The sequence below is a fragment of the Crocodylus siamensis genome, chromosome 8, assembly GCF_052110815.1.
Source record: "Crocodylus siamensis isolate JL-2025a chromosome 8, ASM5211081v1, whole genome shotgun sequence".
NCBI lineage: Eukaryota > Metazoa > Chordata > Crocodylia > Crocodylidae > Crocodylus > Crocodylus siamensis.
The window spans coordinates 72,280,545-72,307,196 of NC_143402.1; the positions used below are offsets into that span (position 1 = coordinate 72,280,545).

The 26,652-nt window shown below is 42.4% G+C and overlaps 1 protein-coding gene across 2 annotated transcripts; it reads left to right on the forward strand.

Annotated features, from left to right (window-relative positions):
* The first annotated feature begins 362 nt into the window (after nucleotides 1-362).
* Nucleotides 363-26,458, forward strand: DGKE (diacylglycerol kinase epsilon). Of its 2 annotated transcripts, none has more exons than XR_016443836.1 (11): nucleotides 363-1,345; nucleotides 6,786-6,945; nucleotides 9,180-9,299; nucleotides 11,627-11,770; nucleotides 12,864-13,021; nucleotides 13,341-13,392; nucleotides 14,516-14,629; nucleotides 16,369-16,440; nucleotides 17,072-17,195; nucleotides 17,499-17,610; nucleotides 17,799-17,821. XR_016443836.1 is itself a non-coding variant. In XM_090060222.1 (11 exons), exons 1-11 carry the CDS (start codon nucleotides 885-887, stop codon nucleotides 17,988-17,990), a joined length of 1,713 nt encoding a protein of 570 aa, XP_089916348.1. In that variant the 5' UTR covers nucleotides 363-884; the 3' UTR covers nucleotides 17,991-26,458. The 2 variants fall into 2 exon arrangements, 1 of the variants encoding a protein (XP_089916348.1); XM_090060222.1 differs by having other exon boundaries at nucleotides 17,068-17,195; nucleotides 17,799-26,458.
* Nucleotides 26,459-26,652: the final 194 nt, after the last annotated feature.

The window sequence follows — 26,652 nt, forward strand, 5'->3', positions numbered from 1 at the left end:
ATGTAAGGAACTGCTGAATTTGGGGGCAGTTTTAGTGAAAAAAAAATGCAAGGAAAATCCTCTGCCCCTGGAAAGGTTGGGCAGCGCCTGCGGGGAACCAGGGGCCGCGTCCAGGCCGCTCCTGCCAGGGGCGGCAGCGAAGGGACACACCGGCTTCGCCTCAGCTCCGCGCTGCGGTTTGTACCCCGGATCATTACCCCCAAAAAGGCGGATGCTGGAAAGAAAGCTCCCCCCGGCCTCCTGCAAACCCGAGCTGCAGGCTGCACAGCCTCCCCGCCGCCGGCCATGTCCTCCCGTCTCCTAGCAACCCGCAGCGCCCCCCCGCCCCCACCCGGCCCCGGCTGTTTCCGCTTCCGCTTTTGCAGCGGGCGGGTAGGGGAGGTAGGTGCAGCAGGGAGGGGGTCGTGGGCAAACCCTCTTGCATCGGGGCCTCCATACATCAGGACCCTCTGCATGAAGGGGAAGGGGTCGTGGGCAAGCCCCCTTGCATTGGGACCCCCTTGGAAGGGGGGAGGCCCTTGCATTGGGACCCCTGCATGAAAGGAAGGGGGTCGTGGTGAAGCCCCCCTGCATTAGGACCCTGTGCACCAAGGGGAGGGGGTTGTGGGCAAGCCCCCCCGCACTGGGGCAGGGGGCTCTAGGCCCAGGGAGGACGGATCGGAGCTTGCCGGCAGGGGTCCCACCGGGCCGACGTGAGGGGCTCGCGGCAGGTTCGTGGGCTTTGGCACTCGGAGCGTGGGACGAGATGTGAGGTCTCTTTGGGCTGGAGGGGGAAAGATGGTTGGTAAACCTGCCCGCAGGACCCCTGAGCTGTGGGGGGCAAGTCCCCACGTCCCCCTGCTCGCAGCTTGTTTGGTGTGAAGGGGGAAAGCGAGCTTGGAGGGATGGAGGGAGTGGGGAGCAGCCGCCCCTCCTCTTCCTCGGGAGCGTTCACAGACTGGAGCTTGGCTTTCTGGACTCTGTGCTCCGTCGTCCTGCCGGTGCTCATCACCTTGTGGTGCAGCTTCCAGCGATCCCGGAGGCAGGTGCTGAGGCAGGACATCTTCCGCAAGAGCAAGCACGACTGGCAGTACACGGACCTCTTTGGCCAGCCTACCTACTGCTGCGTGTGCGGCCAGCATATCCTCCAAGGGGCTTTTTGTGACTGCTGTGGCCTCCGCGTGGACGAAGGATGTCTGAAGAAGGCCGACCGGCGTTTCCTCTGCAAGGAGATCGCGCTGCAGAGCGAGAGCAGGCCAGGCAGCTGCATGCTGCACCACTGGATCCGAGGGAACGTCCCTCTCTGCAGCTATTGTCTCATGTGTAAGCAGCAGTGTGGCACCCAGCCCAAGCTCTGCGACTACAGGTATGGCTGGCCCACAGCAAACGTGCTCTGCCATGTCAGTACTGTGTTTGCTCCAGGGCTCCTTGATCACTTTACTGCTGTGTGAAATGCTAGGATAGTCCACCAGGGATCTCTGCCAGCTCCAAGAGCCTCATAGCAGCAAGTGTACTTGTGATTGAAGGTGGAGAGATGGGTTTATAAATTACAGCATAGCTTCCTGTGTCATTCGCTCCATTATTACTTCCGTTGGGGTAGAAGACGTACAGGCATAAGCAAAAGAGAGCCTCAGCCTCAGAGGGCTTGCTTCCTAGGCAAGGACTTGTACAATTGCTTAGCTTTGCACACCGTGTGACCCCACTCCCCTCCCTGACGCTACTCGCTACACATCACGTGTCAGGCAGGGGTCCAAGCCTTTGCAGAAGGGGGATCTAGATGAGCACCTCCTAGGAATGAAGTAGCTTGTTCATTTTTTAGAAAAACTCTAAGGAAGTTTAACAGAGAGTTCTTAAAAACTGCTGGCACACTGATGCTCCAGTGGTTATGCTATGGGCATTTCATGCTATATCATATTAAACCAGAAGTTGGTGTGGTACCCTTAGATGAGGATACACTGATCCCTGTGGGACTGCTGACAGAGTACAGTCCTAATCATAGTGGCAAATGTGGCAAAACTCGGCTACCAGAAGGGCCCTGAGCCATGTTCAGTTTTCGTTTATGCCACAGCAGCTACTTTTGATTTACATCACTACACAGTGAGATAAGGATTTGGTCTCTAGCTTTTATATCCCTCAAATCCACAGCTTAAATGTCTTTGGTGAACTGGGATCCCCACTGACGCAAGTGGTTTGCTACTAACCACAGCAGACCTAGGATTTTACTTTGGTGTCTTATGTGCAGCGCCTTCATTTTTTTCTTGGGCATGTTGGTAAATACCCCATTGAGGTTGTGGTCCATTTTGACTATTAGTTTTTTGCTGTGTTTATGCTGTTTTGTTTTTCTGTGGGTTTTGGGGGGGGGAGGGTCCCCCCAACAAGCAACAAGGTTATCTAGTGCTGTGTGGGGTAAGGCATCATTTTTCCTGACTCAGGTGCCTTTCAAGAGACAAGCTGAGTAGAATAGCCACCTTAGGGATCTTCCGCCTGGGTCTAAGGCTGAAGCATGAATGAATAGTCAATGAATATTTCCCCACGTTCATTCGACTTTGATTCGTTTAATAATTTTAACTGCTAGGGTTGTGTGATCATCTGTGGCATAGAGTTCTATATTACATCTATTTCCTATCTCTGTAGAGAGAAAGGGAACCCAACCTTGTACTCCAGGGGTTTTACAGGGCCTCTTGCATGTTGCTGTTGTGCAGACAGACAAGAGCAGCCTGGAGGGATTGAAAGGAAAGGTAGGAAGAATATACAGAAGAAGGAGGAAGCTAATTATGTTGCACAGCACACACTATGGTTTGTTTTTATACAGTTCAGCACGGTTGAGGAACAGAACAGAGGGCCATTCTGGAGGGATGATGGCAAAAAGATTATGGCAGTTTTCCTGTTTTCTTAGAGGCAGCAAGAGCCTTAAAATTCTGTTGACTCTCTCCTTTTTCATAGGACAAATGGTGGAGTGCTACTGTTGGGTGAAGTGTGTATACATACAGCTAGCACCCTCTAGTCTAAAATACTTCACTGTAGAACCGTGCAAATATTAAATAGATATCCTTGGAGCAGCTCCATTGTCTGACCAGCCTGTGTGTCCAGGTCGGTAATTCTAGGCCATGGCACCCTGGGGTGCTTGAGATCCTTTCAAGGGTGCTGCAGAGTGCTTCACAAGGCTAGCTGCTAGGTCTGCAAACATGAGTCACAAGATGAACTTGTTTTCACATGGGAATCCATAACATTCAAAACTTTCTGCCCTGCTGTGGTCTTTCTGAGCTCTGTGCAGCAGAAAAATTGCTCTTTCATTTTTCTGTAGTCGAAAAAGAGTGAAAACCTAAGAGCTGGCATCTTATGAAGATGCCTTGACTCTACAAAGGTTGAGACCCACTGATCTAGGCCTTTGAGTTACTTGGCCTGTTGTGGGCAGCTGCGTGAGCTGCATACCATGTCCAAAGGAGTTTGAAGATGCTGTACTCATAAATTAACTCCGCTAGTACAGCTGTTTTGTACTGCTTTTCTAGGAGTCCAATCTTGCAGATCCTAGGTTTACTGAAAAGATCCTCTGAAACCCAAGACTTCTTTCCATGTGTTCAGTTAGAGAACTGGGACATATAGGTATCAATAGCTGCATTTGAGATCAGAAATGGTGGCTAGAACGTTTCAAAGAAATGACTTATTTCCCAGAATATACTTGCTGTCTTTTTTTGCATCTCTCTTGCAGTACACTAGCAAATCGCTTTGTAAACCAGCAGTTCCAGAAAAATAAACAGTCAAAGCATCAGGAAAAGTCTCAAATGTGTGTGTTTTAGAGCAGGATCCTTGGCCAGCAGTTGCGGGTAGCAGGAAGGTCACACATTATGAATGTTAGTGTCTTTGGCCATATGGGATGTGACCTTGGTACTCTCAAGAGCCAGATTAATAGGGGGACTTCAAAAATAGCTTCCACAGCAGCTTAAATCAGGTTGTTGGATGTGGCAAACCAGGATTAGCATTCAGCAGAAGGTGGCAATAGGTATTATAGTATTTCCCTCTCCATGCTCTTGAGAGTGCGTTCTTTCCCAGGACAGCTGTAGGAATAGGTCAGAAACTTGAGCAAATATGTACTGTGGGATTTTGCTCTGCGGCTTTGCATAATGCTGTTACAGTCCGTGGAGTCTAGGACTGAATGGGATCCTGTCTGCTTTAAAACTGATGTTGTTTTCAAATGTCTTAATGTTGTTGCTAACACTTTAAATTTCTAAATCAGGCATTTGAACGTTTGGGTTTGTGTTTACTATTTAAGATGCTTCTTTGTCAGCGTCTGCCAATTCAGTCATTTATGCATTTGTTCATACTCACTTTCAGATTTTCAATACCACGGTGTTTGTTGTAAGCAATTCAGACGAATATTTATTTGCTTTTAGAAGCTGTTTCCCTTGGAATTAAGCAAATAATCATGTTAATGTTCCTTTTGGTCGTAAATTCTGCTAGAACTCATTATAACAGAACTTGAATATTTGGCCAGAGTTGATTTGACAGTTTAATTGTGGACTCAAAGCTAAAATGGTTTCCTGAAATGCGCAGTGATTCTGTTAGTTTTGAGTCATTAATCACTGTGGCATCATTATAGACAAAGTACTTTTTTCAGCAAACAAACCCAAAATATGAATACCTGGTTAAAGATGGTATTTCCATCTACTCCGTTTTTAGCTGGAAGTAAATATTGTTCCGCAGTGCTGTTGTTACTTTTGTCCAGCAGCCTGAAATGTTGCTGCCAGCTGTATTTTGATCTCTGCATATTTGAGCCGGTAGAGGTCCTTGGGGATAAACATTTTGATGTTGTACACACTCCATGCTGTTAGTGCTTATGCCTTCCAGCCAAGAATGGTGTGCTGTGTATAATTTTGCTATTGGCTTTCACTTGCTAAAGAAGTTAGATGCTAAGAAGAAAATGGTAAAGATGTTAATTAGTAGCAAGTTAATATTCTGTCACCTGTGTGTTCAAATTTGTTGACTTCATTACCAATTGTAAATGCTAGGTTGAAAAAAGAAACAACTATGTAAGTGCACTTTGGGCTTCTCATATCTCAACTGTTACAACAGGAAAATATGCAAGAACAGTCCAGATCTAGCTTCCTGTGTGTAAATGGATGCATCTACATGTGTATTTACACGCGCCTAAGCTTAATGTGCCGTTGCTTAAGGCACATTAAGGCAATTTAGGCTTGCGTCTACACATGGTGGATGCACTGATGAGCCTTAAGGTGCACTTAATTTAGGTGTGAATAGCTAAGTTGCATTAGCACATGTGCAGGTGCAGTATTGCTCATTAACATGGCATCTGTCCATTGACACTACTGCATTAATGTGCAGTAGTGTGTCTACATGTGTGCTAATGCAATGTAGCAATGTAATTTATTCACACCTAAATTTGATACCTACTTTATGCAGGTATCAAATTTAGGCTCACGTAGCCTTAAATTGCCATTTTTAAGGTGCATTGAGGGCACGCACATGTTAGACATGCACCCTTAACACGCCTTAAAATGGCAACTTTAGGCTAAGCTCGCTTAAAAGAGGCATGTGTAGCCCTGGTGTAGAGTCTAGAGCCTTTTCCTTTAGAAGCATTCTTCTAAATTGGCTTCTCCCGTTGTTTGAAGATCTGTCAAGGCAGTTGCTTGCCTTACCGAATCTCTTCTGAACCCTTTAATCCCCTACTCTCTTCCAGCTATAAGCCTTTTCAAAGTACAGCATCTTGTGTATTAAAAACAAAGTGCCACAATATGCTACAGACTGTTCGCTATAGCTCAGGTGACATTGGAAGCTTTGTTTAGGACTTTTGGGCTTTCATAAGGGTTTTGCTGGTGTATTTATAGTAGCGATATTAACCTTTTGCTTGGGCTTGATGATATCGGTACTCCTCTGACTGGCAAAGCTATATAGGTATAAATGCAACTACACTAGGTCTTTAAGCCATACCACTCTGACCACCTACCTGTTCAAGCACAAGCTTCTCACATCCTGCTTCATTGCTCAACTCCTCAGCAGTGTCCTGTACTCTACTCCTGGTCTCCATCACTTCTCCATGTGTCCTTTCTGCCTAAATTTGATCCTTGTACAGCTGACCCAGGTAAGGTTGGGAAGCACATGAGGCCTTTGGCTGTTGAATGCATGCTTGTACATGTTCTCTTGGGCAGCTGATTTCTATCCACCATTCCCCTCAGCTCTTCCCTTTGCTCCTTCTTATCAAATTCCTGTAATAGTAGCTGTGTAGGTGAGTGGGGTACAGTGTTAGAGCAGGCATCAAGGTTACTGTGACATGGATCAGAATTGGTTGCTATCAGGTAATGCCTTGTTTAAAATAAAAGCAACTAGATATCCCATTGCAACCTTAATAGTATTTTATGTAAATCTTTGGTAACTTTATCAATAAACACATTTTAAATCTTTTTAACATTTAACATATTTTGTATTGCAGCTCTTATTTTTTGTTACAGTTGTTTCAGTATATTGTTGTGGGGTTTAAAGACCAAAGGGAGAATCTGTCATTTCTTGAGGGCTCCTTCCATGTTCCAGAGCAAGCTGCTGTGCAGCCTCATTGCTCATCTCTTCCCCAGTAAGATCTGATACCCAGTCATTAGTGAGGAGTTTTAGCTCTTTTCTGTTGGTTCCCAGGTATGCATTCCTAGATCTTTCTCTTCACAGATTACTTTGTACTCTGTTTCATAGAGTGTTTTGGCATAGTTGTATGCAAAATTGGCAGACCACCTTTCAATTCACAGGCTGCTTTGAACATAAAATGATGCAACTGCTTGAGGCCTTTGTTTCTTCTTTTTCAGGTGCATTTGGTGCCAGCACACGGTACATGATGAATGCATGCAGAATTCCTTAAAGAGTGAGGAGTGTACATTCGGAGAATTCAGGAACTTAATTATTCCGCCATATTACTTATCCAACATTAGTAAGATACGTAAAGACAAAAAGCCTGATTGTGGGAAGGTAATTGCTTCTTGCTTCTGTTTTTTAGAATGAGTTTCCAAATACACACCAACATTTGAAATATTGACATGTTGGTTATACACAGAATCCTTGTTTGAATACATTATGTACAGAGCCCTCTGTGAAAGAATGAGTCATTATTAACATGACTTTAGCATTTAGTTATCCTAATTAATCCCATGCATTTATTCTAAAGTGATGCTGAGGCTTTAGTATCTTGCTTTTTTAAACATAGTAAATAAATCAATCCTCATTAATTCATAGTTCCAGATATCACTTGTTATCAATTACGTGTTAGAGGAATTGAATCACTAGCAAAATCAATACAAAAGAGACCTTTAAAGGAAAATATTCCCCATGTGCTAAACCAAATAAAAATCCTATAAAGCTTTTTTTTTAAATTAACACCTGTGAAGAGCAAGCCCGCTAAAGAATAAATGTTCATTGTAGCCAAAACTTAAATACAGTGAAAACCAACTGACCCTTCAAAAAGCTACAGCTTTCAAATGAAGTGATTTTTTTGGTTACTGAAATGTAGCATATTACATAAGGTAATGTCACAAGCAAGCGCAGTGTTATGACTGTCACACCTGAAGCATACCAGCTGGAAAAGCAGCGCCTCTGAAAAAGGATTTTAGGGATCATGACAAGCAATGTAGCATGAGTTGCCTAGCATGGGGCTGTGGCAAGAAGGGCCAGTGCAACTGTTGTTTTCAGATTATAAAGGATGGAGTAGTGAAAAGAAGCAGGCAGGTGACTCTCTCTGGGTACAGCATTGTGAGGTTGATGCTCAAATCGTGTCTTTGATTCTGGTATCACAGAAGTAGTGAATGCAGAATAGAACCGTGCAAGTAATTCAAGGACTGGAGGACATGCCTTGCAATGAGAGACTTTAACATCTGTTCAGTTTAGCAAACATAAATTGAATTGCGGCTTGATTGCAGCCAGTAAATACCTTTCCAGAGAGAGAATACATACCTAGTACTAAAGAGTTCTTTCACCCAGTGGAGAAAGGTATAATAACTAAGGGCCAGTGGCTGCCAGCTGAAGCCAGATTAATACAATTAGAAAATAGTGATATTTTCTTTTAATAGTTTTGTGGATGAAAGTGGTGGATTACCCACCATTCAGTAAGGTTCAGATCTAACATAGGTGCACTGTGGAAGAGATGCTGTAGTCAAACAAGTGGTTGCCCTGAACACAGAGGTATCTTGGTGAAATTTAAATGGCTTGTCAAATCTGGTTGTCTGTGTAGTTAGTTTAAGTTTGGACTTTAAATCCATCTGAAATCATTCTGAGATTTTAAGGAGGCTCTTGCTGTAAGAAGTTTTACTGAAGATCCCTGCACTTCTGCTTCTGTCCGGTAGAAGCCATTGGGCTGGTTTTGTTACAGGGAGCTGCTTGCAGTACTGGGGGAGGAGGGGAACAAAGGGCCTGCAGACCCACCTCCAGGCTGGGTAGTAGAAGCATCCAGCTCCCCAGCTTGGTTAAAGGAAAGGGGTATGGAAGATGAGTAAGCCTAGTGAGGATTAAGGTGTGCTGGAGTGCTCCGTGCTGTGGACCCAGGAGGCAGGGTGAGGAGTCAGGGCCTGCGGTTTTCTGGACCCAGATATTGTGCTCTTGGCACGACTGAAGTTATGAAGCTTTCTCCAAAAGGAACTTGCCCATTTGCACAGGTGTGGCATAGGGAAGATATTTATAGAAACCCTTGACTTCCCTGTTAACTTTCTCTCCCTTCCTCCTATTACAGAAAACATTTGTTTGAACAGAAACACTTTGTATCCAAAACCAGCTTTTTGATTCTATCATTGAAATGCAGTCTTGGCTTTGAAACGTCACTCTGTTGCTATGGAGATGATTGAGATATCTTGATATCTCTGCAAGAAAAGCATGCTATTTGAAAGCTCTTTGTTTAAAAAAAAACAACCAAGAACACTTGATTAGCATACAAGATATAATAAAGAAGCTATAAAAACAGAAAAGTAAATAATTTTAAGGTGCAGTGTTAGGAGTTCCAGAAAAACAGCATCGACTTGGAATGAGTTACTGCCTAACTGCAGTGGTAGCCTGTTTCTATCTTTATTTAAAAGAGGCATTTTGCTACTTTTTATTCAGAGTGAATGAGTAACCCTGTTTTCTGTGTGTGTATTAATATGGGATGAGGGTAGGGTTCAGAGCTCTTGTTTCTTCAGGTTTGTCGCATTCATGTACACGTGACCTTTGTCTTCCTGCAGCTAATGTCTTCCTGTGGGAAACACTGGATTCCAGTAATAATCCTGGCTAATACTCGTAGTGGAAACAACCTGGGCGAAAACTTGCTAGGAGAGTTCAAGATTATCCTAAACCCAGTGCAGGTAACTGCGGTGGATAGCCATTGCTGTTTAATAAACTATGGCCTCGGAGTCACCAGAGTGGTGTTTGTATGAGGACCACAAGACTTTAAGGAACTTGGTACAGGAACTTTTCAGGAATCATAGAATCACTGAGTCGGGAGGGACCTGGACAGATCATTGAGTCCGACCCCTGCCATGGGCAGGAAGGAGCACTGGGGGCGGGAGGGGTCATAAGACCCCAGCCAGGTGCCTGTCCAGTCTCCTGTTGAAGATCTCCAGGGAAGGTGAGAGCACCACCTCTCTGGGGAGCCTATTCCAGGCTCTGGCCACCCTTACAGTGAAGTCGTTCTTCCTAATATCCAGCCTAAACCTCTCCTCCCTCAGCTTGTGGCCATTGTTCCTGGTGACTCCAAGGGGGACCCTGGGGAACAGACTTTCCCGAGTCCCTGCTGCTGGCCCCTGATAAGGTTGTAGGCAGCCACAAGATCCCCCCTCAGTCTCCTCTTGCGGAGACTGAAGAGATTCAGGTCCCCCAGCCTCTCCTCATAGGGCTGGCCACGGAGGCCCCCAGCCATACGAGTGGCCTCCTCTGGACCCTCTCCAGGTTCTCCACGTCCCTCTTGAAGTGCGGCGCCCAGGACTGGACACAGGACTCCAGCTGCGGCCTGAGCAGCGCCGCATAGAGGGGCAGCAAGACCTCTCTGGACCTGGTAGTGATGCTCCTGTCGATGCAGGACAGGGTGTGGTTGGCTCTGCCTATTGCTTCGTCGCACTGGCGACTCATATTCATCCTGGAGTCAATCCTGACTCCAAGATCCCTCTCTGTCTCTGTGCTGCTGGGAGGGTCAGCCCCTAACCTATAACCATAATGCTGGTTCCCTCTCCCCAGGTGCAGCACCCCGCACTTGTCCTTGTTGAACCGCATCCTGTTCAGATCCACCCACTTTTCCAACCTATCCAGGGTCTGCCTGGATGCGGTCCCTGCCTGCCAGTGTATTCACTTTACCCCACAGCTTGGTGTCATCAGCAAACTTGAACTGGGTGCTCTCCACACCCTCATCCAGATTGCTGAAGAAGATGTTGAACACCACCAGCCCAAGGACCGAGCCCTGGGGGACTCCACTTCCCACACCCTCCCAGGTCCACATTGACCCGTCCACCACCACCCTCTGGGTGCACCCCTGGAGCCAGTTTGCCACCCGTGTGACTGTGCGTTTGTCAATGCCGCAGCCCCTCAGCTTGCCCGCCATTCTGGTGGGACACTGTGTCGAAGGCCTTCTGGAAGTCCAAGAAGATGACATTGACTTCCTCCTTCCCATCTAAGTTCTTTGTTACCTGGTCATAGAAAAAGACCAGGTTAGTCAGGCAGGATCAGCCTGGCACGAACCCATGCGGGTTACCCCTCAGCATCACTTCCCCTGCAGGGCTCTCACAAATGTGAGGAACTTGATCTTCAGCTAAGGAAAATTTCATGCAGCTCTTGTATGGAGAAAAGAGTCATCACCTTTCAAACATAGGAGCTGTAAATGTGAGAATATAAAGCATATTTTTTTTCATTAGTTTGGTAAGGTGTGATATGTCATTAATGCATATAGTATCTGCAGCAATCAGTACACTGCTTATTTTTGCCACTAGTCTCTCAATCTCATACCTTCTTGAATTAACAAGATGGAGCAGTTAGAATGAAAAAATACTTTTAATCGAACGAGTCATCCTCTAATTATTTTGAAATCTGTGTTATTAAGCCTAACTTCACTTGCGAAAATGACAGTACTTGCAGCTGCCAGTTCCCAAGTTGCTGTTTTCACCTTAAACTCAAATGGGATGGCACAGGATACTCTGACGTAACATCGTTTTTCTTGGATTTCCTGACCGAACCTTAATTCTCTTCCTCTGAAGGCTCAAAACACATTCTCGCAATGAACATAGCTGTCATAATTAAGGTCTCTGAAAAAAATTAACACCCAGACACGTTTCATAGAATACATTTGTTTTCACATCTCTGTTGTAATAAGACCTCACTTTATTTTTATTTTATTAAACTTGGCTTTTATAAATGTGAAAGATTGAAATGAGTGAATATAAGCACGCTTTACTTGGGACAGAGTTCCACTTGATTTTTAACGTGTGCGTTCCCACTGAAGTAACTGGACCTCTCACATGACTGTGACAAGTGGGATTTGGTGTCTGAAAGTCAAGACTGCCAGTGTTGTGCATTGGGCGTTGAGCTATTCCATTTCAATCCTGATAGGTTTCTTAAAGTGACATGATTTGATCTCTGAAGTAAATCCGGAGTCATGCTTCTTGAAATTTGTGGAACTTCCATTCTTATTTTTGTTCATCCATAGGTTTTTGACCTGAAGAAAATTGCACCTGCGAAAGCACTCCAGCTTTGTACCCTGCTGCCTTGCAATTCTGTTAGGGTCCTTGTCTGCGGTGGGGATGGCACAGTGGGCTGGGTCCTGGATGCAATTGATGAAATGAAGATCAAGGTATTTTGTTTAAAATGAACCTGCTATCTGTGGTGAGGATCTAACTTCTGTAGTTGAGCAAGTGTTCAACCCTAATCTCTTATCTAGATACAAGTTGTTCCTGTCTGAGAAAACCGATTGGGAAAGATTCACAGAATTACTTAAATGCCCTGAAAGAAGCTCTTCATCAAACTCATAAACGGCTGCAAATTGTGAACATTAATTCAGAAGCCCTTCTGCTTAGATGGCGTAGCATATTATATCCACTCCTCTTCCCCTTGTTGTCTAAAGAGAGATTTTATTTTGCTTCAAATCTCTTTATTAATATTGGACTGTGATTACTTATTTCTCACCAAACATTTTTGGACTTGAGACATTGTCATTACTTCCATAATCATCAAAAATGATAATGGTGCTAACCTCCATAGTCATCAAAAACAATAATAGTACTAATGCAGCATTGTGACTTCAATAATGCATCTGCTTCTGTTGTCTGGTGTCCCTTTCAAAAGTCTATTTTCACTCTAGTAGTGTTTGCTAATAAGGAATGAGAAAAACTCTGTACTGTGGTGTTTCATATTGTTTCTAAAGAGAGCACACACTCAGTTTAAAAGATTTTAGTAAGAATGTCCAAAAAGCCATCAAGAGAGTCTAATGTAGTTTTTGTATTTATATCTGGGATCCGCTTGCCTTTCTTTCTATTGCCAAAAGAAAATAAGGGCCAAGCTCTTGCAGCAGCTCAGTGGTACAGTGAAGAAAACAAAACAGAAGTTCTAGCTTCTCTGACTCCGCTTTAGCTTCTGGGTCATAACTGGGCTCGTAGGAAGAGGTCTGATTTGTATTTCTGATCCATGCATTACTATAGTGGATTGCTACTCTCAAGGGCAAGAGGAATTTTCCATATATTTCTTTCCTAGTTTAAAAATTCTTGCCTTCATGTTTTTCTATCACAAATGATGTCTGCCATGTTTCGGGTACTAGTTGGTCCACTGTAATAACCATGGAGCAACTTTCCAGTTAACAATACCTGTTTATTATTTAAAGTTTGGAGAATAAAGGAAAGAAGTGGATCCTAAAAAAAACCTCCTAAAATGTGACATTTGTCATCTCCCAGGGACAAGAACGGTATATTCCACAAGTTGCAATTTTACCTCTGGGAACAGGCAACGATCTATCTAATACTCTGGGCTGGGGAGCAGGTTACGCTGGAGAAATCCCAGTGGAACAAATCTTACGAAATGTCATGGAAGCAGATGGAATTAAACTAGACAGGTGAGCAACACCACATAGAGGTGACTCCCACAGCATTGTGATCAGTTTGGCCTTAGAAGGTAAGTGTTTGTATAAAGAAACGGCAAAAGGACAGCAGTGGGGGGCATGCCGATGTAATTGCTAGAACGGCCAGCTAGGGACTGATTGATGGAGGAGTTGCTTTTGAGCTGCCTCTGAATGATCAAGCATCTAGATGTTCTGACATACACCTGCCTTTTTGATTGCTGATTTTGTACACAATTGTTTCTTGACAGTAGTTTGATAGGTGAGAGCAGCTGAGCTTCTAGTTTGGGGCTAAATAAGAGCCTTTCTTTTTCAGGTGGAAGGTTCAGGTGACAAACAAAGGATACTACAATTTAAGAAAACCAAAGGTATGATTTGAAAACTTTAAATGAGGATCCCATAGGATGTCTTTTTAAACTGATTGTTTTATTTCCTAATGTGTATGATGTTTGTTTTTAATGAAAAACTCTCTGTGCTCGGTATCACAAAAGGCACCTTTTATTTTCTTCTGCTATGTTATGTTAGAAAATTGGAGCGAAGCTTTTGAGATAATGGTGCTGAAGCACTGAAAACAACAGGCAGCTGCAATAAACCAAACATAGGACTGAAGTTACTAGGTGATAATCTTAAAATAACAGGGATCATTATCAGAACCGAGGGAGGTTGAAAATGATGTGTTGTCCCTTCAAAACGTTTGAGGTGGGGAAAAACCCAACAATTTTGTGTGTGGAAAAGATGAGCAGAACTGTGTTAAAGTGAATACTTATTTGAGAGAGCAATTTGCTCTCATCTTCCTTAACACATTTGTGATTCACTTAGTAGTGTTCCTCCTGATTCCCACTTACTTTTGCAAGAAAAGAGCAGGGCCACCATCTTCTGAGTGTTAGTATATGATTTGAGTAAGATGAAATGCCTCTCATATAGTGTGCAATAGTGTATGAAACCTCTGAATTGTACATCTCTCAAAGGGTATAGTACCATCAGAAGGAAAGGGGTAGGATCCATTAAAGGTAACGCAGAATTTAGTTTCTTTGCTAGATGTTTGCCAGTCTAAGCAGCTTTGTTTTATTTTTTTAAATGCTAAGGGAGCATCATTAGTGCCAAGGGAAATATTTTCCAAAATAGAAGGCTTTGAAAATGACCTCTGGGATTTCCTGCTCTCTGAGGAAGTCAAAGCTGGAGGTTGCTCAGGAGTGTGTGCAAACTTCCTGGATCCAGCAATAATTTCAGTGGTAACTGTATTAAGTGCACAGAACCAGTGAAAACCTTTGGCTATTTTAATTTCATAGTACTCTGTTCTTTCTGTGGCAGGGATTCGCTTTCACCTGTCAGAGGCTTCCACTGAAGCACCTGTGTATCTGAGAACAGATGTCTCTTAATTATTTCTTAACCAACTGAAAATTATTATCTGCTCCTTCCATTTGCATGCTAGTTACTTCTTGAATTCCATATCACCAGGGTTTTATCTTAACCAGAACTCTTGTCCCACAGGTGTTCACGATGAACAACTATTTTTCTGTAGGACCTGATGCACTCATGGCATTAAACTTCCATGCACATCGTGAGAAGACTCCATCTCTGTTTTCCAGCAGAATTATTAATAAGGTGTGTTTAGTAAAATAACATTTCTGCTTTTCACCATGGATAACGCAAAAATTATTTCCATTTTCTTTGGCATCCTTTAATCCAGAGGCGAGCAAAATGTGGCCCGCCAGGCCATTCTATCTGGCCTGCGGGGCCCCTAAAGAATTTAGAAAATTAATATTTATCTGCCCCTCGTTGCCTATCATGCAGCCCTCAATGGCTTGCCAAAATTCAGTAAGCGGTCCTCTGCCCAAAATAATTGCCTGCCCCTACTTTAATCTCAAGGCTATTAAATCGCTTCCATTAATTTATGCAAGTGTGTAATTATCAACTGATTTATATAACTGTGCCAGATGAAACAGAATTTTAAAAAATACCTGAAAATTTTGTAACGTTGAACCACAAAAAAGATAAACATCTTGTTTCTGGATGGAAGTCTAACCATTTGCTGTAATATAGGGCCTCATATTCTTACAGTGTTGGCATTTTGTTACTAAATACCATGGCTGTGCCATCTAGCATGATGTCAGAACTTACAAGAAAGAGATCAGGCTAATGACTTGTTGTAGTCAATCAGAGACCTGAATCTGAGTTTCGTCTTCATTGTTCCACTGGGGCGTAGGGTCTGTACCTCTTGGGCAGGATGAAGGCAGGGTAAGATGGCACCTTATGCATCCCTGAAAGAGTTGATCTATGAGTTTTTGTAGGCTACAGCCTATTTCATCAGGATGTTCAGTCACTTAAGACAGTATGTGTCTTGAGGTCCTGATCAGTTATGCAGACCCGTTGTCTCCCCAGTTTCCCTCCCCATGCCAACACATTTTAGAAGAAGTCCACCCCATAGCTCTTGAGGAGCTGCTTTCAGGAGCAGCATATACTGGATCAGGCATATACTGAATCAGCCTTTTTAAACTTGCAGTACCCTTGGATAGACCCATTGCACCGCCAGAAGATTCCAGCTGTTCGTTTTCATTCCTCTTTTTTGACTACAGAAAAATACTAAAGCAGTTTTGCTGTCGCCGAGAACTCGGAAAGACTACGATTATGGATTCCTATTTGAAATCTCTGAGCATTTTTACATGCATTTCCAGACATGACACCAGGCACTTCAGTTAGCAAGCTGTGCTTATTAAAAGTGCCCACGTGCAAGAGCATCGCCGTGCATTCCTGAGTTGAATAAATGGCAGCAGGGTCCCTTGAGCTAAAGCTCATTGGACGAGTTTTAGTTCAAAGCGCGCCACCGCCATTTTGTCAATGTGGAGGCGCACGACAATGCTGACGCACGTGATGTGCAAGGCTGCCAGAGTGCATCTCAATTTCCATGCTCCGACGTGCTGGATTTGCAGTACATCGGAGCAGGCTGCCCGCATGTGTGTAGGAGCCCTCTGGGTTTATTTTACGAACTACGTTTGTACACCTAACTAGCATTGTGTGGTACCCCATGGCACCCATGAAAAGGTCTCAAGTCAGCCTGAGTGCTGTGGCACCCTTGTTGAGAATTACTGTTCTAACAGCTTTGGCTGCCAACTGTTTTTGAGTGCAGAGTCGTGACCCTTGTCCAGTTTTGTTTTAGAAGGAAAAAACCTCTTAATTGGTCATGGTGCAGTGTTCGTGTAGACCTCCTGTAAAGAAATCTTCAAAAGTAATATGCAAATATCTTGTGTTACATAATTTCAGAGAAAGCTCTTAACAAGTTTCATTAAACTACTGTCATCTCTCTCCTTGTCTTTAATTTTTTTTTTTCCTCCTCCTTTTTTTAGGCTGTATATTTTTTCTATGGAACCAAAGATTGCTTAGTACAGGAATGCAAAGATCTTAACAAAAGGGTTGAGGTAAGGTAGCTACTTCATCTTTTAATTGCATATCTTCCTCAAGGCAGAAGCACCTCAGATGGAAAAGACCTGGTAGCATTCTTATTTTTAAGAAAAAGTGTAGCCAAACTAGAAGTTTAGAATATGAGCTATAGAGATAGCTCTTCAAGTATACTTATATGTCACTTCTCTTTTGCCCTAATCGCAAAATTAACCTGTCACAGATGACCAAATTGTATCGGCCAAAGTGTTTCCAGTAGAGGTGGGAAGCTTTAATGCCAGTTGATAATGTATTTTGGACACCCAGGTACAAGAAAGTTGAATTAAACCTGGGGCAGAGACAAGATTATTAGTATGAGCAGGAGAATGGGAAAGCTATCTTACAAATAGAGAATGAAAAGAAACTTGGAATTGAAGAGGTAGGAGTCTGTGATGTTTGCCTAGGACGATAGGGTCTGGTTTCCATAACCCAGGATAACCCGCCCAATCTAGTGTACTTTTTGCTATTTAGACCTTACTGCACGTAATTCAGGGATAATAAGCAGCTGACCCCAAGCCTATTGAATATATGAATGATTTCATTGGCCCCTGGATGAGGCTTTTACTGCCCACAGTAATTTACTAACTGTCTGTTGTGTATCTTTAAAGCTAGAGTTGGATGGCGAGAGAATCAGTCTGCCAAATTTGGAAGGTATCATTGTCCTCAATATTGGATATTGGGGAGGAGGCTGCAGGCTCTGGGAAGGAATGGGTGATGAGCCTTACCCCCTAGCAAGGTACTTAATGCATCAATGATTCATGTATACATTCCAATACAATGTAAGGGCCCTGCCCAATTAATCTTATTTATTTTTGCCCCATGTAAATCTATTAATGGATTGCTCATAGACTTTAAGAGGAATAGTAAGTTTTTTATAATGTGTATTGAATTTTGTTCTTCAGGCAGGGAATGCAGAGCTTTAAGCGTATATATATTGCAGCATTCACCTTCTTCATACTTTTATCTCTTAATATGAGGACTACATGCAGTTCAGACAGATTGATTTTTTGAGAAGCATATGTGTCTTTCTGACTTACAGGCATGATGATGGCTTGCTGGAAGTTGTCGGAGTTCATGGTTCTTTCCACTGTGCACAGATCCAAGTGAAGCTGGCAAACCCTGTTCGTCTAGGACAGGCACATACTGTGAGGGTAGGTTGTATTTAAGATGGTCTTTTCCCTTGGTTATAGGTCCTCTATAGATGTGCATAGTCCATTATACACTAAAATAACACGAGACTGCAACCTTGCAGCATCACTACAGAGAAAGTTGTTGTGAATGTGTTTGTGGCTGCAGTGAACTGTTATGATTCTATATGTCCTCTTTTATTTGGCACTAGCTGATTTTGAAGAGTTCAAAGATGCCAATGCAGGTGGATGGAGAGCCGTGGGCTCAGGGGCCCTGCACTGTTACCATAACTCATAAGACACATGCACTGATGTTGTATCACTCAAGCGAACAATCAGATGATGATGCCTCCAGCGTGTCTGAGCAGGAGCACATGAGGGAACAGACGGATGAAGACATATAAGGACTGCAGAATTCAGTGTGTGTTACTAAAATCAATTTTAATGGAAATGCATAATTAGCATTAAATATTAAATATTCTATCTCAATAACAATACCTTTTCGATGCAGTAAGGTATATTCTTGTGACTGGCAAAGGGATAAAAAAAAGCCATGCTTTCACTTTATTCATGAAAACTGTACCTTGCTTTCGTGTATATTTCCCCATGATTTACACTGATGGTTCTTACAGCTAAATGTAGTTTAGTATGTCTCGAGAATATGATTTACCCTTTTTTTAAAATAAGCAGTGTGTGCTACTCCAACTTGAAAAAGACTTATTTGAGGAACACATGAAAGAAATAGCAAGGCAGGGCTTTGAATAATGGAGCTATCATTTTAACAGGATCATTTCTTTGGTGGTGATTGGCAACATTTTAAAAACATATATTTTTGGGGGTAATAGAATTTGCCTCAACGTTATCTGAAAGTAGCCAAGAGGGAAATCATTTTGTTTACCACCTTGGTAATGAATATGGAGGTCTAGGCCAAGGTGAGCAAATCAGGATCTATAACTTGTGTATATGTGAGTAGATTCAGGGAAAATGTAGTGATAGCTAAAACAACTCGAGAATCTTTATAAACCTTTGGCCAGATCCTTGCTCCAACCATTAGGTATCCAAATGACACTTATATACATATCTAAATGAAATCCTGTTCCACTCTGCTCGAGTCCCTGAAAAACCGTTAACACATTTACTTTTGTAACATGCTTATTTCTTAGCTTTTGCATTAACGCTTTTTCAAGAACCTGAGAAAGATTGCTTAGAATTACTCTCAAATGCCTTGGTATCATTTATATGCTTAATAGGTAGAATAAGTTCCAGCCCTTTGTTTCCTGATAATCATAAAAGGCAAAACATGATTTGCGTGATCACATATGGCCATTCCTGATGTACATATTCTGAATGTTTAATGGGACACATGAATGTTTTGTTTAGGTAGCCATCAAAGTTGTCTCAAAGCAAATACAGACATAATGGGAGCTTCTCAGGTTACGTAGTCATCCTGGTCAATAGAAGTCATTATCTGCTGTTTTGTTAGTGAGTACCGAAAGCTGACAAAAGCCAGGAGTTTCATGGTAAAACTATACCTGTGGAAGCCCGTTTATAAAAGACTCTGTCCTAAGAGCAAGTGATTTTATGTTGAATGTGCACTGTATAGTTAAGCACAGTGAGAAAAATTAACAGGTGAGTCTTAGTTTCAGCACTGAATTTTCTTGTTGCTTTTGTCAATTTTGAGCTGTGGTCTTGACACTGAATTTTCTTTCATTATTCGTAAGCCAGAGTCCCCCCAAGTGACTTTCCTTTTATTTCACTGATATTTCATTGAAGGGACACTGCCAAGTACACTAAGCTGTACGCTTAGGTTTTGTAAAATAAAATGGTTAGAAAAATCTAAAAAAACCCACTTTCAATAACATTAAGTAAACTATGAAAACTATTTATTTTTACTTTGCTTTAGCACTTTCCTACAGGTTGGGAAGTGAAGCACCACAACACTGTCTTGGTGCACGAGAACAGGAGGTAAAACTAACCTCTCGGGGTTTATTTTTCCATATTGCATGCAATGGAGAAACAAGTGTGGTATATGTGGTAAAAAATTGCTTTTATATACTCTTCCATTTTTATTCATAAATGGAATGGAGAAAAATATTTTTAACTTGATGGTGTCCCTTCTAAAAAGTTGACTGGATAGAGTCTAACTACTACTGACCTTCAGCAAGTGGATTGTATGTGTGATTAGAATATAATTAATTGTAAAGGTGTAAATGTCACATTCCATAGCTTTGTATGCCTAATTTCATTTGTACGTAAGCGCACTGAGAGTCATGGAAAATGTATAAAAAGTAGAAAAGAATTATAAAAATACCCAAAGCAACAAAACCATATTACAGATAAATCCGTTGTCGTCTTAGTTAAAAATAGGTTTACCTTGTACCTGTTAAATAACTTACAAGCTAAATAACTTCAAAGCAACAAATTTCCATTTTTATTTTTTTTATATTCAAGTAACTTATAATGATCTACACTTTTTTAACCTTTATTTAAGTGTTATGCTCTGAGCCTTTTGTATTTGTGTTTACAAACAGGTTGCGAACCTCTGGAAAAGCTTGGTGTATACTTTGAAAGAAGCTGTCTCAGTAAGACAGTTACGCTGATACTTGATCTAAACTTACATTGGGAAGAGGTGCTTAAAGCTGATCTCGAAATTGCCCCAAAACGTGGATACTCAAAGGTCACAAAATTGCTTACAGGGTCAGAAGCAAGAATCCTCCTCCTCCCCCCGCTTAATACAAAATCTATTACATGTTGCTTTGTGATCTAAAGGAAAGGCCAGATCACCGTCCTGTATTTTCTGGGGAGCCACACAGTCAGCAAGCAGGCTTTCTCTCTGCTTTTTGTTTTATTTCTTGGTTGGAAGAGCAGAAATGTCGCTTCTTTGGTAAAAGGCTGTTGGTCAGGGGTTATTTTACATCTCCTGTGGGCTGGCTCCTTCTTTTAACTTCACCTCCTCAAACAGTGCTCAGATTCTGGTCCTAACTGTGTGCAATGCTCTCTGGGCGGTGCAGATCCATGGATAGTTTTGTGTTTGCATAGAGAATGGGTACTGAAGGAAGATCTGACACCTGCTTGGCACTTCTGCAGAGCTGCTTATTGAGATTATGGAAGTGGCCCTGATCATCCCTTAGCTGAAGGGGAGAGTTGTGCTGCACACAGCAGTTCCTGATGGTGGAGAGTAAATTTTAGCTTTTACAGGCTTTGAAAGTGTTTCCCAAAGCTGTATGCGAGAGCTGGAGAAAGTCTGTTTGCCATTAGAAGAGTTTATCTCCAGTTCAGGCACACTTTGCTCCTTTTAACTTCAGTGGTCTCTCGTTGTCATCTGCCTGTCAGAGGATTTCTGAAAATGTAATTGTTAACACTAGAGTTTAAACAGGCCAAGTGACCACATGGACTTTGCTGACATTTCACCCCGTGGCATTTTAACTTTTCTTGTTCTTCCTTTTTTGTTTTAAATATTTTTTTCCAGGTCATCACAAATCCAGAACTAAATTCTGCTCTCAGTTACTGCCTGACATAGCACTCATTTTGGTCCGACTACAGGGAGTAAATGTCAGTGGTGTATAGCTCCCTGACTCTAATTTTTGTATAAATTATATTAAAACAAAAAGCAGCTGAACGCTTACTGGTAGATGCTCGTGTAGTGTTGTATATTCATTATACCTGAGACCTGCTAAAACGTACTTTTAAAGTAAATTTAGGACGTAGCACCTAAAACAATTATTTCTAGTCTACTGAAATTTCTGATTCTATTAAAAATTGGCATGGAGTTTTGGAAGCATACAAATAATGTAATATATTCGTTATCCAGAAGAGGGTGCCCTGCTGTTGAAATTCATATCTTCCCATAGCCTAAAGGATTCCCCCACCCTGGGACTGATATAACAGGAGAAGCAGCAGGATGTTTCAGGCTAACAAGTCATGACCACTTGTAATTTCTTCTATCTTATTAGTCATAATAGAAATGCATAGATAGACAAATACTAAAGTATCAGTGCAACAAGCATTGAAAAGAAACTCATTCCCAAAAATTCTTCTGCAGCTTTTCCTAGCATAACTAAAGGTTGTGGATAGTGTCTCTGTTACAAATTTGTCTTTTTCAGGGTTCGTAATGCACAAGTAAAAACATTTTTGATGGGCTGAAATTTGCCCACACAGCCCAGCTGAGGGGTGAACTTCTTTCTTTCCACTTTTACCTAATTTTATAAAAGTGACTTTGAGCAGTTCCTAAACCAGGGTGAAAAATTATTGGGCTCCAATGCACTTTTTTGCAGGACTGTTTAAATGTTTTTGAGCCCTTTTAAAGAAACGTTGCAAGTCTGCCGTTCTGGTTTTTTTTCCCCTTTGAAATAAAATAGCTGAGAGAGTGGCTGCCATTCACACTCATCCTCTTGTGCAAGGCTTTGATATTTGTAACCAAACGTGTACTATTGGTAGTGTGCATACGATATTCTTCAGAGGACTCCTGGAAATTGTCACGTGGTCCAGATTCTCCTTTTTAATGCACTGAGACTCCTCCTTAAATAGATCGATACTACTTAAAATCACCATTGGATTTGAATGTTATTGTAATCTGCTGCTCTCCTGGATTAAATTCAAGGTTTTTAATCCCCTTTTTAAATTTTAAGACTGTGCAAAACTAAACCGAAGATAGGCGTTTAGCAACATCTCATGTACAGTTACTTTCGCTGCTGTCCCGGCAAACCCAAGGTCATAGTCGTACTTTTCCCTGGCCTGAGTACCGGGAGCTTCAGTTGGAGCTGTAAGGGTGAATGCTTTGGAAATGCATGGAAAAATCACTAGAGGACTAAAGGATAGTTTACACAATAGTATTGGACCATGTTTGAACACACTGGAGAGAAATTGTTTCTGATGCTGCAATGCTGACAGGTTTGCAGTCAGGGTAAACCAGGACAGTTCTCGTGCAGCATCACATCCGTGTGCCAAGTTTGTCTTAGCCCAGTGAAATTTAATCGCATTTATTTGATGCTGTGCTGAAGAACCTTTGTTCTTTTTTTCATTAACCACAAAATCATGGTGGTCCAGTTGCTGTTATGTAGCTTGATTTTTTTTTTTTTTTTTTTTTTTTTTTTAACCATAGTATTGCTACATGATTAAGTTGTTCGGGGTCATCTCCTCAGAGTTTTCAAACAGCAACAGTGGAAAGAAAAACATGTTTCTTAATAATGAAGTATACTTGTAAAACCTCTACTTTGGCAGGGCTACTGGGAAACTTTTTTTTGAAATTCACTTTGTCTGAATTTGAAGCTTTTGGTGTCCTTCAAAGTCAGAGCCATTCTGAAGCCAACGGGCACTTTTGTGCTCGTACCTAATTTGTTTCAGTTCTGTTTCCTTATGGGCATAGATCTGCGGCCTGTGCTTTTCAGTTGTAGGCTGCCAGGTGGATTAATGGTAGATTAATGCTCCCTCTAGCAATCTAATGCACTTTTCCTAGAAGCTAGCTGTAGAAAGGTAGGGCCCAGAGGTCACCAGTCCTTCCACCTCGCTTTCTGTTTTGAGGATAGTTGCTGTTTGCCCTTCTCCAGTTCTGCGGGACCTTGACACACTCCTCACGGTCTCAGAGAGAATTACCAGTGGTTCAGAGAGTCCTTGGGCTAGCTCCATGTGTAGTCTAGGGAGAGCTTCATCTGCCTCTCACCTCCTCCTATACTTCAGAACAAATGCATTAATGTTTGATAACCGGCAAATCTTTTCTTGCCTGTCTTTTTTGAACGAGCTATATATTCTTCTGAGCCAGTGCTTCTGTCCATCGGTCTATTCCCCCAAGCCTCTGCAGTGCCAATTAAATTGCAGATTATGCGGTGAGCTAAAATTTTGCATTCTTCTTGCTCATTTCTCATACTCCCGCCATTTGGGTAGCAACGTCTCTGATGTTTGACAGGCTGCCCCGGTATTCTCCCTCTTGTCTTTTCTATTCCCACTTGCAGCTCTCTGACCAGTTTACCAGCCCCCTGTAAGCCTAGATTAAAACCTCCCTAAGCTAGTAAATCATCATCCTAAAATGCTCTCTCCCTTCTTTGTAAGGGGGACCCTTTCTCTTCCACACGTTCCTTAATGGACACTATTCAGTGGCCGAGGAAGCCCAAGGGTCAGTGCAGCCATGCCTTCTCTTCCACTGTATATATCCGGATCCTTGTTCCTTTCCAACGTGCAAGTTACTGTATTTATCTGGAACAAGTACTACCTAAATTGCTGTTCCAGAGCTTCACACAGCATAAAGCATGTTACAATAGATGCTTGCTTCTGTCTTAGACAAAACATTTGATTGTTAAAAGTAAATCTATAACTTAGATAATCTAGTTAGATAACTATAGCCTAGTTAATTAGATGAAAGAGTAAGACGTTCATGAAAACCTTGCCTCTATTTAATGGAACGGCACTCTTTTGACCCCATTTCATTATCTTGCATATCTGCAGCTTAAAAAAAAAGGAATAAACTAGAATGACTGTAGATTTAAATAGAGGTTCCTACAACCACGCTCTTACTATTTTTTGCCCCTACTGAAAGTGAGCTAGCCATGGGGCGCTATCACTGCATACCGCAGTTTGACTCTTAGCTGTGTACCAGCACTTACACATTCCATATTTCAGCCATTTGTTTAGGGCCCCGTCCTGAAAGCATTGTAGGTGCCACATCCCTGTTTAGTTCAAGGAGTACACAAAATATTCCACATATGAAGGACTTGGATCCTTTCAGCTGGGGTAAATCAACATTGCTTAAATGAACTCAGTGTTTTTACACTGACTTAACCCAGCTGTGGATGTGGTCATTAATGCTTTAAAACGGGGGTGTCAGTCTCACACGCGCCTCCAGACCAGATCCTGGGTCACATCTGGACCCCGCAGCAGTGCTGGGTGATGAGCAACATGGGGCTTAGCACAGCTGTCATTCCTTCCCTCCGTGCTTCCCCGCCAGTGCTGACATGCGCACCCATACGGGCCCTGCGGCTGGGACGGGAGCGGCACGCTCCACCCTTGCCGCTAGAACGAACTGGCCTCGCTGGGAGCTCTGCAGGCAGATGTAGCCTGCGGGTTGCAGCCAGTGTGACAGCCCGGCTTTAAAACCCTGAATACGCTCATGGTTTGAAAACTATCGCTGGCTTTTCTTTGACTTATTGCCATGTATGCGTGCCCTCATTCTTTACCACAATCTTTGTTTTCAAACTCAGTTGTTAAATTCTGAATCGAACAATGTGCATCTGACAGAAAACTGGTTATTGTACTGAATTCTCTCATCAGCGAAAACAGAAGCTAGCACTGTAAGTATTACGATCTGGGTCTTCAAAGTTTACATCCCTCGTTAGCCATGTGTCCACTACCAGGTCTTGTAACTCTTCGAGTACCTCGAGCCATCTACTCTTTATAGGATTTTTTTATAGTAAAACAGAATGATTTTTTTATTTTTGTAGTTTATACCTTCAATATGTATAGTAGTTATTTCTATTCAACCACTAATATTCTGAATATTGTAAAAATGTGACGCTCAAGAGCGGTAACAAAGTTAGTTGTAGTCGCTTAACTATTACTTATGAAAAAAAATACCAGCATGTCAGAGGTTTAAAAAAGTGTGGAAGTGTTTTGATGTTGTGATACGGTTTTTATCACCTGTGTGTATGCAGGGTCTGGAATTGCACTAAACAAGAAAAAATGGAGCTTTTTACAAATCTAAAGAGTGGGTCAAGCTGTGGACTTTATAGCATTTTAGGATTCTTTTCAACCAGAAAAAGATGATGGTTGTGGGTGTTCACTGGCTTCTCCCATAACAGGTTGATGCTGGGAGCATCAGTAACCTCCTACACTCCTGCCTTCTGTTGCATATTAAGACGACAGAGTTTTGAAGAGTGCTCACAAATGAACACGTGCTGTTTTCCTCGCCCCCAGCTCCCCTTCATCCTCCCCACCCCAAAAGAAGAGACTTAACTGCAGCTGTAAATGGCAGAGTCTTATTTGCAAAAGAATTAACTAGCCAGCTTGACATTGCTTCTCCAGAGTACCTTTTTAAAAAGGCATTAGGTGCATTTATATCACTTTGAGCTTCAAGAAATGCCATCTGACCCCAAATTAGAATGAATCGCTCCTCTGTTTCCAGAAGCATGGGTAAGCTGAAAGGGGGGCTGTTTACAGAAAGCGATTCACTGTAGAGCGGAGACTGTCCTGTACTCCCATTGTGCACACGGAGCAGTGTGATTTGAGCCATTTTACTTTTGCTGGCAAAACTTCCTGCTTTTTTACCTTCTCGTTGGACACGATCTTAATATACTCCTTAAGCAGGTGATGGCCCCACTGACTTGAATGGAGAAGTTTATTGCCTCGGGAGCACGTGTTTGGTCTCTGTGGTAGTCTAGCGACAAGATGAATAAATTATTATGTGTAACGGTTGTGTATTATTATCATGATGATGATTAAAAAAACCCAACTTGAGCCAGGTTCTGTCCTTAAATGTAACTTCAGTGAAGTCAACAGGACTCTGCTGGTTTCAGTGGACTCGCTGCAGATGGGCATCACTGTGACCGAGAGCTGAATTTGCCAGCAGTCAGGTTTGTCATCTCCCACTTTGTTTCATGACTTAGAGAAACGCAGAGGTAGGATAAGATGCCTCCCAAGAGGCTGTTTGCTTCATACGCCTCAAACCTTTGCAAATAAAAACTTCTCCCCTCCTTGACTCAGTTTTCTAAAGCAGCTTTCTGTTGTCTTGTTCTGTATTTGTTGTACTTTTCCATGTGAATGGACTGAAGAAAATGGGTGTGAATTTAAAGTATTTGAACCTGTTTCACTTGGTTTGTACATTGTTGGCTTCACCAAACTGAATATCAGCTTGCAAAATCTGTAATAAACTAGTGAAATTATTTGACAGCTGACTGTCAGTGTACTTTTTTTTTTTTTGAACTTATTTGGCAAATGCTTACAAAGCCTCGTTCTTCTTAACAAAACCCAAGGATGAGGTCCCAAGGAGTTCACCAGAAAGACACGTGCCTCCAAATTCAACTACACGGGCCGCATAGACATTTGGTAAAGGGCTGATCATAGGAAGACAGAAGAGCTCTC

Bases quoted from the DNA above. Each gene is read 5' to 3' on its own strand.
- DGKE (XM_090060222.1), top strand. From the start codon at position 885: ATGGAGGGAGTGGGGAGCAGCCGCCCCTCCTCTTCCTCGGGAGCGTTC. The intron at 6,946-9,179 runs GTAATTGCTTCT...GTCTTCCTGCAG, and splicing joins AAAAGCCTGATTGTGGGAAG to CTAATGTCTTCCTGTGGGAA. The intron at 13,022-13,340 runs GTGAGCAACACC...TTTCTTTTTCAG, and splicing joins GATGGAATTAAACTAGACAG to GTGGAAGGTTCAGGTGACAA.